This window comes from Polyodon spathula, chromosome 3, assembly GCF_017654505.1.
Source record: "Polyodon spathula isolate WHYD16114869_AA chromosome 3, ASM1765450v1, whole genome shotgun sequence".
Classification (NCBI taxonomy): Eukaryota; Metazoa; Chordata; class Actinopteri; order Acipenseriformes; family Polyodontidae; genus Polyodon; species Polyodon spathula.
The window spans coordinates 8,454,301-8,466,576 of NC_054536.1; the positions used below are offsets into that span (position 1 = coordinate 8,454,301).

General features: G+C 39.0%; 1 protein-coding gene across 8 annotated transcripts in view; it reads right to left on the reverse strand.

Moving 5' to 3' along the window:
- The window catches only part of LOC121312290 (sickle tail protein homolog), a 211,875-nt gene that overhangs the window by 138,049 nt on the left and 61,550 nt on the right, over window positions 1-12,276 (reverse strand). For 6 of the 8 annotated variants that reach the window (XM_041244232.1, XM_041244216.1, XM_041244215.1 and 3 more), the window contains exon 1: window positions 11,778-12,009. The exons of 1 other annotated variant lie outside the window; for it this stretch is intronic. In XM_041244232.1, coding sequence (XP_041100166.1) covers window positions 11,778-11,994 — 217 coding nt within the window. In that variant the 5' untranslated portion in view covers window positions 11,995-12,009. Of the gene's footprint in view, window positions 1-11,777; window positions 12,250-12,276 lie in introns of those variants that run through there. One more of the 8 variants, XM_041244226.1, reaches the window with a different exon arrangement.

Here is a 12,276-nt window from a genome sequence, read left to right on the forward strand (position 1 = left end):
CGAGTTTAGCGTTTCGTTCCCTGGCACTGGCTATTATCAGAGCCGTTGGTTCCCGAGGTTAGGCAAGTTTCATTTTTGATGGTTTAAAGTCATATAATTATACTAGGCGTTCAGGCATTATGATAATATAGACGTTATGATAATGAGGTTCGACAAAACGCTTGTCAAATTAAAGTCTCGATTGTTGGAAAGTAAATGTGACAATTATAGGATGTCTGTAATTGTCATATTTGTGTAATGTATGTCTAGAATAACCAATAGCTTTCGGCTTTACAAAGCCCTAGGGAGGATGGAAGCCAATAGGGAGTGAGAAGAGGCGGGACTAAGGGAACAGGAGGCAAGCAGGAAAAGAGGAAAAAAAGGGAGATCTGAAAAGTTTAACTGCACTGCAGGATACAGTTTAGTTTAGTTGAATGGAAACGAAATGTTTCTAATCCTAAAGCCTGCTTGAGTCGGATAGCTGGCACAGATATAGTACATTTACTCATATTGCCAATTTTATTTCTGTATGTGTGTACGCCCCCCTCTGGTGTTGGGGCCCGTGCTCTTGCTGACGCCAGCCCTGGCTATTATTTTGGTATTTGCTTAGTTGCTGTGACGCGACAGATCTTATAAGCTAAGCACTTTTACTGTACACAAACAGCTGCTATTGTTAATTTTGAATTTAAACAAATGCAAATTATCACAATAACTTGGGAGAGGCTGTTGCTATGACTTTTTTTGGGGCAGAACAGTAGCACTGCAGCTTTTGGCAAGAAAAGAGAATGTTTAATTCAACAACGTTACATTAATGTCATGCTAGTCATGAAATACACATGAAATACCTCCTTTGAGGTATTTTGTATTGTAATTTGCATACATTTCCACACATTAACATTATTCATTATATTTAAAAGACTGGAACGCAGTACTTTTTCCACACGCTAGGTTGCCTGCCACTGGTTAGTGAACACAGGAGGTGTACAAAGTACACAGTAAAAAGGCTTACTGCCTGCGAAACAACATACAGCTGTTCAGTGAATGAGGCCCAATTGTGTCTCCAGTGCTTAAGAGCTGGCTGTCAAAGAAAAGCACCAGGTCCCCTGACGTATTAATAACTAAACGTATCTAAAGTGAAAGGATTTTATAAAAACCGCAATGACAGAATAGTAAGGAAAGAAAAAAGGAAGGTAAAAAAACATGCATTCTACTATTTCAAGGAGTACACCATTACTGAATGTTTTTTAATGCCATCACTGCATACGAATGCATAGGCTAAGTGGCAAAAAAAATACATTAACAGAATATAAAAATAAAAAACAGGCAACACAGTTCTAATTCAGCCAAAATGATTTCTCCTCTACACCCACACAATTTTATAAATTCTTGTACTTTAAAGCCCCTATTTTCAACCCAGTTTTAGTTTCTTTTCTTATTTTACACTTTCAGAATGACTGCTTGCACGTCCTGCCAGTTCCAAGCCCGTGTTCAACAGTGATGTAACCCTTTACACTCCATTTCCAAACAGACTGCCCAGAGGGGGAAGAAACAATAAACAAGGCCTCGTTCTTATCAGGATCTTCTTATTCCAGTCTTCTGAATTCAGTGGTGCCTTGGGGCTGTGCATCACTTCAGCAGGGTAATAGGGTTAGTTGGCTGGCTTAAAGCAGAAATTACATATGGATGACATGATATGGCATGGGCCTGGTGTATTGAAGGGTCTTTTTTTGTAGATTTATGAGAATTACAGTTAGTTAGAGTTGAAATACATAACTAGATAACTTAAGAAAATACTGAACACTTGCTCATACTCATGTTATCAATGCAGCCCATTTTAGAGGGATAGCAAAGGGGGAAGGTAAACAAAAATGCACACATTGAAAACACATGTGATATTGATCTTCGACAGTGTCCTGCAAAGGGCACCAATGTATTGATTGTTTATTTTGTTTTATGTAAAAAACAACAAGCCGAGCTTGACACTTGTATACCAGTAAATGAGACATTCCCCCCAGCAGCATGTGCACTGGCCACTGGCCACCACCACATAATTATAAGCAGACATTACATTGATGCTGGTGTAGAGCATCCAACATGCAAACATTGCTTCCAGCTCTAGCCATAAATCAAACAGGTCAGTAATATGCTTCAGTTTTGGCTGCAGAAGTGAAAACATTTATAACGATACTGTAGCATTCAAAGGATGGAGGCAGAAGCAGGCGTTATTTCAAAAGGCTCAAGCCAAATTTATTTAACAATAAAAAGATAAATAAAAGCAAGGGAAGCCGAACCAGGCGTAAAATAACAGAAATATGCTGACCAATTCTCCTGTCACTCCGGAACACACTAACACCCGCTGGAGAGCCTGCTAGCACTTCCGCTCTCTCAGACTACCCGGACTGCAGCCCGCTCGAACCTCTACATCCTTGGGCCTGTCACTCAGGCTCCCCCAACCCCAGGCACTCGCTCACACACCCCACGACTCATCCACTCGCCTTGCATGCCCGCACCCTACAGCAAAAACCCTTCCTCGCTTGCACGACAAAACCCTTCTCCCTGACAATCTTACAGAACACCCGCTGTCCTCCGACACACAATCCCCTATCCCCACAGTCCAATCCACACGGAATGCTTCACTAGACTGTCTGTCATGTACTTTAGAGACTCGCTTAAGAAGCTGATTTTTTTGTTTGTTTGTATCTTATGTTCAATACACATGGTGATGTCACTGAACTGGTGACTTGAGGCCTTGAACATCAAGTTTGAAGAAAATATTTCCTTATTCATGGCCAAGGACAGTATTGCGTTATCAAAAAACCTTTCAGTCTAGATACTGAAATATCCATTGTAAATTGCCTTCTTATTGATATTTATCTATAATCGAAATGCTAATATCAAGATGTAATCACATTGATTACTACAGCATTTGGTGGAAAAAAAAAGAACTGAGATGTTGGAAAGCAAGACGATATCTTCAGCCAAAGAAAAAACGCTCCCGCTATCAGATAACTCACTCAACGTCTCACCAGGGTCAAACGTTTCCTCGCAAACAAGATGACTGCCACATGGAGAGTGAACAAACTTTATTTCAATTGTATTACTACATGCCCCAGCTAGAGAAAGCGCCTCCTCCATTTTCTAAACCAAAATTACACACTAACTGAAGGTACTGTATTGTAGGCAGTCGTTTCAGTAGAAGTCAATGCAAGTATTGTTAAAATTACTTTTTTGAAAAGAGAAAAGCTGTGGCTAAAACATCTGTTTCTAGTTGGGGCAATAATTGTATTATTAAATCATTATTGAACTGAGCCACCCAGAAAATTATGGGAAACACAATGAAAGAAGAGATGCTATCTTGAAAGATTTATATATAACAGTATCGATCTGTATAAAGTACCTTTCACAGCATATGCTGATAACATGTAATGTTCTAAAAGCTTGCTAAAGCAGATGAGAAGTGCTTTCCCTCGTTGTAACTTGAGAAAAAAGCAACCTAAATCTACTGTTAGAAATCTGATTTTTATAATGTCTTTTATAGATTTAGTAGAAAAGATGAAATCTTTTTAATGTTATATTATATTACCTCTTGGAAAACAGCTTATGGTGAAATATTACTTTTTGCAACTTGGTGTGCAATGGAAAAACGCATTTAATAAGTTTTGCAATTACTAGAAGCCAGGACTACAGAAATCTATTTTCGATCGTTTGTTCAAGCCTGCGCAGCAGGTGCTGCTGTTAGTAACAGCATGGGAAAACGTTCTTGGTGACAAAGCTAAAGTCTTCAGACTTGAGTTTTCAGGTGCAGCCTTTGAGAATAAGAGACATCAGAACATCTAGGATAATATATCACAATTGAAAATAACATGGCCATATGCTCTCGCATTCAGTTCATTTTTAAAGTGTCTAGTGTTTTGTACTAATCTGTTTAGTATGACTGGCGTGCTCGAATGCTCAGATTACCACATAGAAAAATCTTGTTGTTAGGAGCTGACACTTGTATTTCCAGAGTAATTGCCATTGAGTAGTATTTGTTGGCAGGCATTAAATAAATCCAAATCCACCTATTTAATGTATATAACTGAGAACTAATCAATGGTAAATAACCTGCTTTAAGTGTTTTAGAAGATGTTTGGAAATGAATTTCCCGCTCATCCGGGGCACTGATATTTTCACTGCTATACCACAGCTGTAAAGTGAAAATGAAAATATGTTGCAAAACGAGCAAATGCAAACTGATTTGTACGAAGCCAGGGGGGGGCGGGGGGACATGAGAGAAAACACATATATCTCATGGCCACGAGATACCTATGTCGTGCGCGCAAGATATTATCTCGTGGCCACAAGATAGTATCTGTAGTATCTGTAAATTCGTCACGTAAACGTGACCTTTCATTCAAACTAACTCGAGCTACCATTGTGGAAACTTTGTAGCTAACACCTTGCCCAGGACTACAATCCCACAATTCACTGCACTTGATGTATTTCTATGGAAACTAAGGAAAGGTAAGAGACAAATAGTCACTTAAAATATAAATGAGTTTTAGTTATTTTTGATCACGACAGGTTCTATATTGAATTACGCTGCCAGATTGGTATTGATTGATAGTCAATAATTGTGTAAACAGGGGAAACCAGGGACCGCACTGTTCTGTGTAAAATTAATTAACATGGGTTACCATTAATGTAACAACTCCAATTTCTTCAAGGTAATAACTCAGAAAATGCAAGTTTCAGCACACCCTACTTGTTTTATTACATGTTATAAACCTGTCTGAATCACCATTAGCTTCACACAGGGCCCAGCATCTTTAAGAAAATATTTTTTGGTACGGGAGGGTTAAACAAAGCAGTTTTTGCTTTTAATAAACATAAATCTACACATTGAGCCATAATAATTAAACAAAACCACTCCCATAATACCGCAACTAAGACAACAATGAACCAGCTGGTGTAGTGTCTTATGAATACATCATTTTAAAATGGGTTAATTATTATCAATACAAACATTGTTGGAATTCTAGGTTAGCTCTTTACAATGTCTCTAGTTGGTGATGACTGGTATTGTGATTGGGACCTAACATTCAAAAGACAGCAGCTGTCTTCATTTCAAAGAGGCAGGTTCATTTGACAGGAGACAGTAATGCCTCAGCAGTAATCCATGGAGTCACTTGACACTACACTGTAGCTATCAACCACTAGAGGGAGTCTTGTCACACCACCTATTAATGCAGCAGAGAAAAGCCCTTAAACATAAGACCGCTGACTTTAGACAAATACAGAAATTAAATGATAAGATGACAAGGCAAAACTGAAAGAAAGCTACAAATCCACAAAAATAAACATTTATACATATGAATTCATTATAACTGAACATTACAGCCATCACTGCCTAGACATGCTCTTAATGCAAATATACTATCTGCATGTAGGCATGCATTTTGATATTACAATACAACCCCCCCCCCCCAAAAAAAAAAAAAAAATATATATATATATATATATATATATATATATATATATATATATATATTTTAAAGAAGCATTCATTTAACAAAAAAAAAAATCATGAATTAAACCTAAATTTAGATTTTTTTTAAAAGGAATTCATTCTGGAATCCAACTGGAATGCAGTTTCAATACCAACATTAAAGTAATCTTGAATGAATGCACCTAGATACTACATGGATTGTAACTAGGGCTGGTAATTCTTTCACTGTAAAAAATAACTTTTTTCACAGTCTAAATATAGGTATTTCTAGATATTTCATAATTAAACAATATTTATTAAAGCAGAAAAAATAGTGTGTCACATTCACAATTATTATACAAGTGTTCCTAAATATTTGAATGCTTACCTGAAAAACAGTACATGCTAAATTTTAGAATATTTAGTTTTTTAGGTCCACTTTCTGACATTCTATTTTTACCATCAGTGAAAATAAAAACATAAATGTAAAAATAACAACAGACACATGAAATACGCCCTTCTTGCCCTCTAAAGTGATCTTTAGCAGAAATATTCCCAATCTTTGATTCAACTGGTGTCTTTTTCATTGAAGACATTTTAAAGAAACTCTGTAGCTCTGTGCAGTTTGTTCAATCATTTACCGGAAGCAAACTTTACCCGCTTGCCAGGTTTCTAAATGCAGTGTAACCGGTAGTGCGTCAATAAAGCAAATATTGTGCTGTTTTTCATTTTTAAGCGATAAAAAAAATGCATATTTACACTACTCTTTCCGTAATGGGAATTTTCACAGGGTGACTACATTTACGCAATGGCTAAATTTTAAGGAAATCGTCAAATCTGTGATAACCTTGAAAAAAATACAGCCTTACTCATAGGCATTAATGGAGACTGTCTACCACAATACCCCTTCACACACACACGGTCCTTCATACAGTGGGGAAGAGGCTTGGGGCTCTGGGGCTGTGGTTACAGACTTGTGCCCTGCCTCTGCCTTCTTGACTATGATTTAAAATGCTTTCCATATACCTTCATCATGCTCTGCTGTAGTTAACTTATAAGTAAAAGAAAACGAAAGGGCACATGGAGTGCAGGAGATGATAACAGCCTTCCGAGTGGAAACAATCTGAGAAGGAGCTGCTCGTGAGCGACACTCAGAATGCACACAGGCTCTAGTTACAGCTATTAAAGGACATGTGCTTTGAGCCCGGATTGCAATTTTAAAAAGCCAAGCATTCGTCAACAGGCTGTTATGCTGTTAATGCTGACGCTTGTTTATTGAAACTGTACTGAGTCCTGTTATCACACTGGAACCCCCATGAAAGTAAACGGCAGAGATTCCACTCTTCAGTAGCATACTTCAAAAAGGGCTCATGTCTCATAATGTGTTCTTTACAAATAAGGCAGAAGAAAAAAGAACACTTGAATTAAACTCACATGGGATTTCATTATTGTGAGCGCTATGCACCTTGTGTTTGACCTACATAACCACTCTTCCCTGCTGAGGCTCAAGCTAATTGGACCCTAATCACTTGACACTTCAATCTCGCATTCATTAAAAAGAAAAAAGTCTCTTTATGCTTAATTACTGGAAGTTCAAGTGTAGCTACGCCCTGTGCCACATGTGTTAATGCTCAATTAGTATTACATTCACTATTTATTGTTTCTGCAAGGTACAGAAAAATATAAGAAAAACAAAATGTCAGAACTTTAAGCATAACTTGACTTGAAAAATGACATTCTGATTTGAAAAAAATCAAGCTTGCTGTTACTCGGCATGCATTTAAAATCATACATAATCCCAAATCAATTAACTTATGACATTCAAAGACATTCACTAAATCCACATGGATACAACTTTATATCATGCACTGGTAATCCAAAGGCAATCAGTGTACTTGTGACCTAACTAACTTGATATTGATGTTATTAGCTACAATGTAGCACATTCTCATACAGTATTAACCTCTACTGTGTACTATTGTAAAGTGTGACTAATCTATATCTCTGTATATTTGAGTGTAAGTTAAACTCTAGGCACTGGTTTACTCTATGTGTGATGATGTTGGTGCTAATTGATCCTGGTTAAATTGTCTACAGGGATTATAATTAAGGCTGTATTTTCTTTATGGTTATCCCAGATTTCACTGTAGAGAAAATGGTCAGTTTTGCATGTGGAAACGTTATTTTTTTCTGCTTTTATAAATACACCACCCTCTCGATATATCACAGGTGTCGGGGTCCAATACAAATCCGCTATATATCGAGTGTCGCAATATAGCGAGATACCCTTAGAAAAACAAATAGGCTAATAACAAATACTGTACAACCACTCCCTCATTTTATCATTGGCATCAGGGTCCAATATAAATCCTCTACCTGCTTTTTCTCATTTTTCGTATAACGCAGCACATTGTTTTAATTCGTACTGCAGAGGGTAATTGCTTCTCATCAACTTAAGTCTCCAGTTAATTTCATGAATCTTCCTCTCCTTTCTCAAATGTCCAAACCGCTGCATTCAAAGAATCCATTCCCAACATAGGAGGCGTGTTGCTAAGGAGGCGTGTTGCTAGGGAGCCGACGTCACTGCCCTGTGACGTTTAAATTAAATAAATAAATATTTATTTAGCGTCTTTCATAGTGGAGCACCATCAAAAAGCGCTTTACAGAGGTAGGCTGTATACTGTGCATTATATGCAGAGTCACTTATAATAGGACACTGATTTAACATCTCATCCACAGGATGGAGCACAAGGAGGTTAAGTGACTTGCTCAGGGTCACACAGTGAGTCAGTCAGTGGCAGAGGTGGGATTTGAACCAGTGACCTTCTGGACTTTAACCACTGGACCACACTTCCTCCTTTTGCTAGTGCATTACTTAAAAAACTGCTTCAGCAAGTAGATATTTCATTTGCTTTGTATTATTGTGCAATGCATGTGTATATGATAAGAGTACGATATTAATGCTTCGTTTTTAATTGTTTTGTATATTTTAGTTTGTGATGTGCAGTACAAAATAAAATGAACAGTAATTCTAAGTGGAATTGCGTATGTATAGTGCAGCTAAGGCATGCACAGTCAGACAGTAAAAATGGGGAGCCAACTCCAGGACTGCGATATATCCAAATCTGCAGTATAGTGAGGGGCGATATAAAGAGGGGTGGTGTATTATGTTCAATTTCGAAATATCCTGAAATACCTATTTTTAGACCGTGAAATACAGCCCTGCCTATGAGGTACCTGGTTAAGCCTCTGAAAGTTACATTGGTGCTGTGACAAAGATGAGTAGGTGAGTGGCAGAGGACAGTGAATTGCTGTTGGCTGTATGTGCAGTGTACCCCTGTATTTCATATTTTGGCAGTCACTGTGAGTTTAATCAGCATAAAGCAATTTCGTTCTTAACTGGATACACTTAGAGCCAACCTCTCAAGTGGCTTGTGTGAAAGATCTTCGGATCTGAACTCGCATTAGGCAGTTACCGGTACTCTTTCCAAAACAATGCTGTAACCACATGACTTAAAGGTGTAGTTCCTCTAGTTTTAAAACCTATTTTTCAACCCTGATTTCGCTGCAGTACCCTTTTCACTGCTCTTCTCATTGTTGTGTAGTTCAACTTTTCATTTTATTTCATAGTTAAGGGTTCATGTTTCCAGTAGGGGTGTGCAGAAACTCCTACGCCTACTCAGAATTGCCTTTAAGTATTTTGTGGCAGTTATTCAATAAATCCATTCGTTAATGCGTTGATTTCAAAACAAGAAAAAAAACACCCTCTCTCGCGTTTACAATGGAGTACCAATCAATGGCAATTAACTTCTGCATTGAGTGTTCTAAAAGCAGGCTGGAAGAATATTTCCTCTTATCCAGGGCGCTAACATTTTTACTAACTTATTGGCGTATCAAGACCATAAACTGACAGGGCCTCAGCTTGTTAGTATAGCAGCAAAACCCAGTATGAGAGAGGCCCTCAAAGAGGCTGGCATGCAGGCCAATGTGGGGAAGCCAAAGGAATTATATAATTGAAAGAGTCATTGTTCACAAAAATAGTTCACAACAACAAATACAAAAAAGATCCCAGATTTACAGTAAAAAGTCTTAAATGATCAAACAAGACTGAAGAGTAGTTCTTTTGTTTTGCTTGGTAAGAGATCTGTTAGCAGAATTAGACTGTATTTGAAATTCAATACATGTGTTAGTGATACAGCTCATTCACAGACCACTGAAGGTGAGGAAACCAAACAAATATTTAGGTGAAAACAGGTAAATGCATGTCCGGCACACCTTCAAGAAGAAGCAAAGACAGGAATTTGATACAGCCTTTTACAAACTGAATTACTGTCTGTGGGACTTCCTCTCACATGTCAACACAAAAGGCTCTAACGTCTTAAAAAAAAAAAAAGAAATCCAGATTCCTGTCACAGATATGTTACAGAGTGAACAAAAACAAATACAGTCATAATCATGTATGAGCAAATCCCTTGTAAATTCTTGCCAGGCTGTCCAGGCTGCAACATCTGGAGAAGGTTTGTAGTTGATTGTTTGATGAATCAAAGCTGGGGTATCAGACACTGGTCTTTTTTAAAGCCTGGGGGCTAGGTTGAAAGAATCATTCCAGAACTTTGTTCTTATCTACTGACTTCTACCTCAGTCTTAACCTCTGGTTCCGCCCCCCCCCCCTTGTTCAAAGTGCACACACCATCAGTCAAACTAAGCCAAACAAGGTGTCACCACCTCACTGTCTCCAGTGGGCTCTCGGCAGGACACACTGGAATGCTAACTTCAGGGGCCCAGGTACTGGCAACAAACACAGGCTGCCTAACAATCCCCGACAATGCCTTTCTTAGCAGTACATGTTCCCCAAGAGAGCTAAAGAAGATTCTGTCATACAAATACGTTATTTGTTTCACAAAAAACTGATGTGGCATAATAAGCTTGCATCGGGCCTCTGGTTATTTTGATTTTCAAAGTGAGGATTCGGTTTTTAAAAGGATAAACCCCATATACCGGGTCTACTTAAAGAATGCATTTTGTGCTTAAATCCATCTGTAATTACCACCTTCATGTTCCAGTGCAGTGCATGCAGCATGTTATATGTACACAACATGTATGTTTAAATATAAGGAAGCACAGCACATGTAAATGTGTTGGGTGATAAAGTGCTTTCCTGAAAAACCAGCATGTTTCCACATTCCCTTTTTAAAATAAGATTAAAACCCAGCTGGGTGGGAATCTGGTTTCCAGCAGGGTCCCTGTTGCAACCAGTTTCACAGTTGTGTGGCACTGGGAGGTAAATTGACTGGCCCAAGGTGGTACAGAAAATCAGGAGCTCCTGGCATCCAGTCACTCAGCAAGCTCTCACCACTGCATTTCTTCTTTTATTGTAAGTTCCATAGGGAAATAACTAAACAGGTCCTATCAACAAACATAACCCTCTGTCATACACGGTGCATATAAAGCAATCAATTCATAGAAACAGCATGAGTTTAATCTGACTGCCATTTGCCTGAGACGCTGTATGTGACTGGCAGAGTACATTATTAGCTTAAGAAAGATGATAATACAACACAACCCTGATTTGTGTATGCTGAGGGAAATGCCAGTCTTTCAGAGTGCAGTGGAAGTGGATTTATAACTCATCTGGGCATATTACAGTAGATGTATTCTGCTGGTGAAAGGCTACATGAAAAAGTTATGAGCTGTATGCAGTATTCTTTAATATCACAGAAATTATATAGTTTGTATTGTCAGAGTTTTGCAAAGAGAGATACCGGGCTGTGCCAAACTGCTGCTGTAGACTGTATAACAAATGTCTGTAAAAAACATGAATTAAAGCAACACAGTTTAAAGAAATGTGATGATCAGGAGAACTAACTAATCAGCTACACCATGTAGCTAATGACTGTCTCCAGCTCTAATCCAGACTCCATTGTGATGGGATTCGGAACACAATGCAGGTGACTCATGTGCTTCCGCGATAAGAATGCTTTTGAATCCAGTTTCAAAACAGGGGGAGAACTTTTAAGGAAAGAATTAACAAACTGAGCAAACGTACACTTATATCACCAAACACCACAAACAATCCTGCTGTACAAGCACTAAAATCAGCAAGGCGCTCGATCGATCTGAAAAAGATTTACGGCACTGTACAACTGGATGACAACAACCTAAAAACTTAAACACAGTACCGCCGTTTGATGGGATTTCTGTGCTGCAGCAATTTTACCTCCCAGATTAGTTGCTAGCCCAGCACATGTACAGTATGAACCACACCGACATTGAGTTGTACAGTTTTGAGGGACACAGGTCCCCTAACCCAGAGCCCTATTGGAAATCCTACCTTTGTGTCGAGCTCTCCTGTGCATAGCCACTGGTGCCATCTGCACCTGCTGCTTAGGCTGCTTTTTGACCAGGGTCCCCTCGCTGCCAGTCCTCGGCAGCTTTTCCCCTAAACTGACTGTTTTTGACCTGTTTCCAAAATCTTCTTTCCTGGCCGATGGAGGCTTAGAAGCTGCTCCAGCAGATGAGGGTCTGGCTAAGCGGGAAGGCTTGGACATCTTGCCTGTTCCTGAGTCCTTCTTTTCCCTCTTTCTGCTCTGTGCGCTTCAGTTCCAATGTTTAACTTCTGATTCCCTTAGTGGAGTTAAGAGGAGGAAGGGTGTGGGGGGGGGCTCTGCTGTGAAAGGTGCGTTCCTGCAGCTGGATTAGAGCAGCGTGCCTCCGGTGCTCATCTTCTCTTCGGAACAATAAAGGCACTGTATGGTCAGCAGACAGTTTATCAGACCTGTGGAATGTGAGGATGTTGTTGGGATGACTGGTCTGCCCCTGCGTTAGTGATT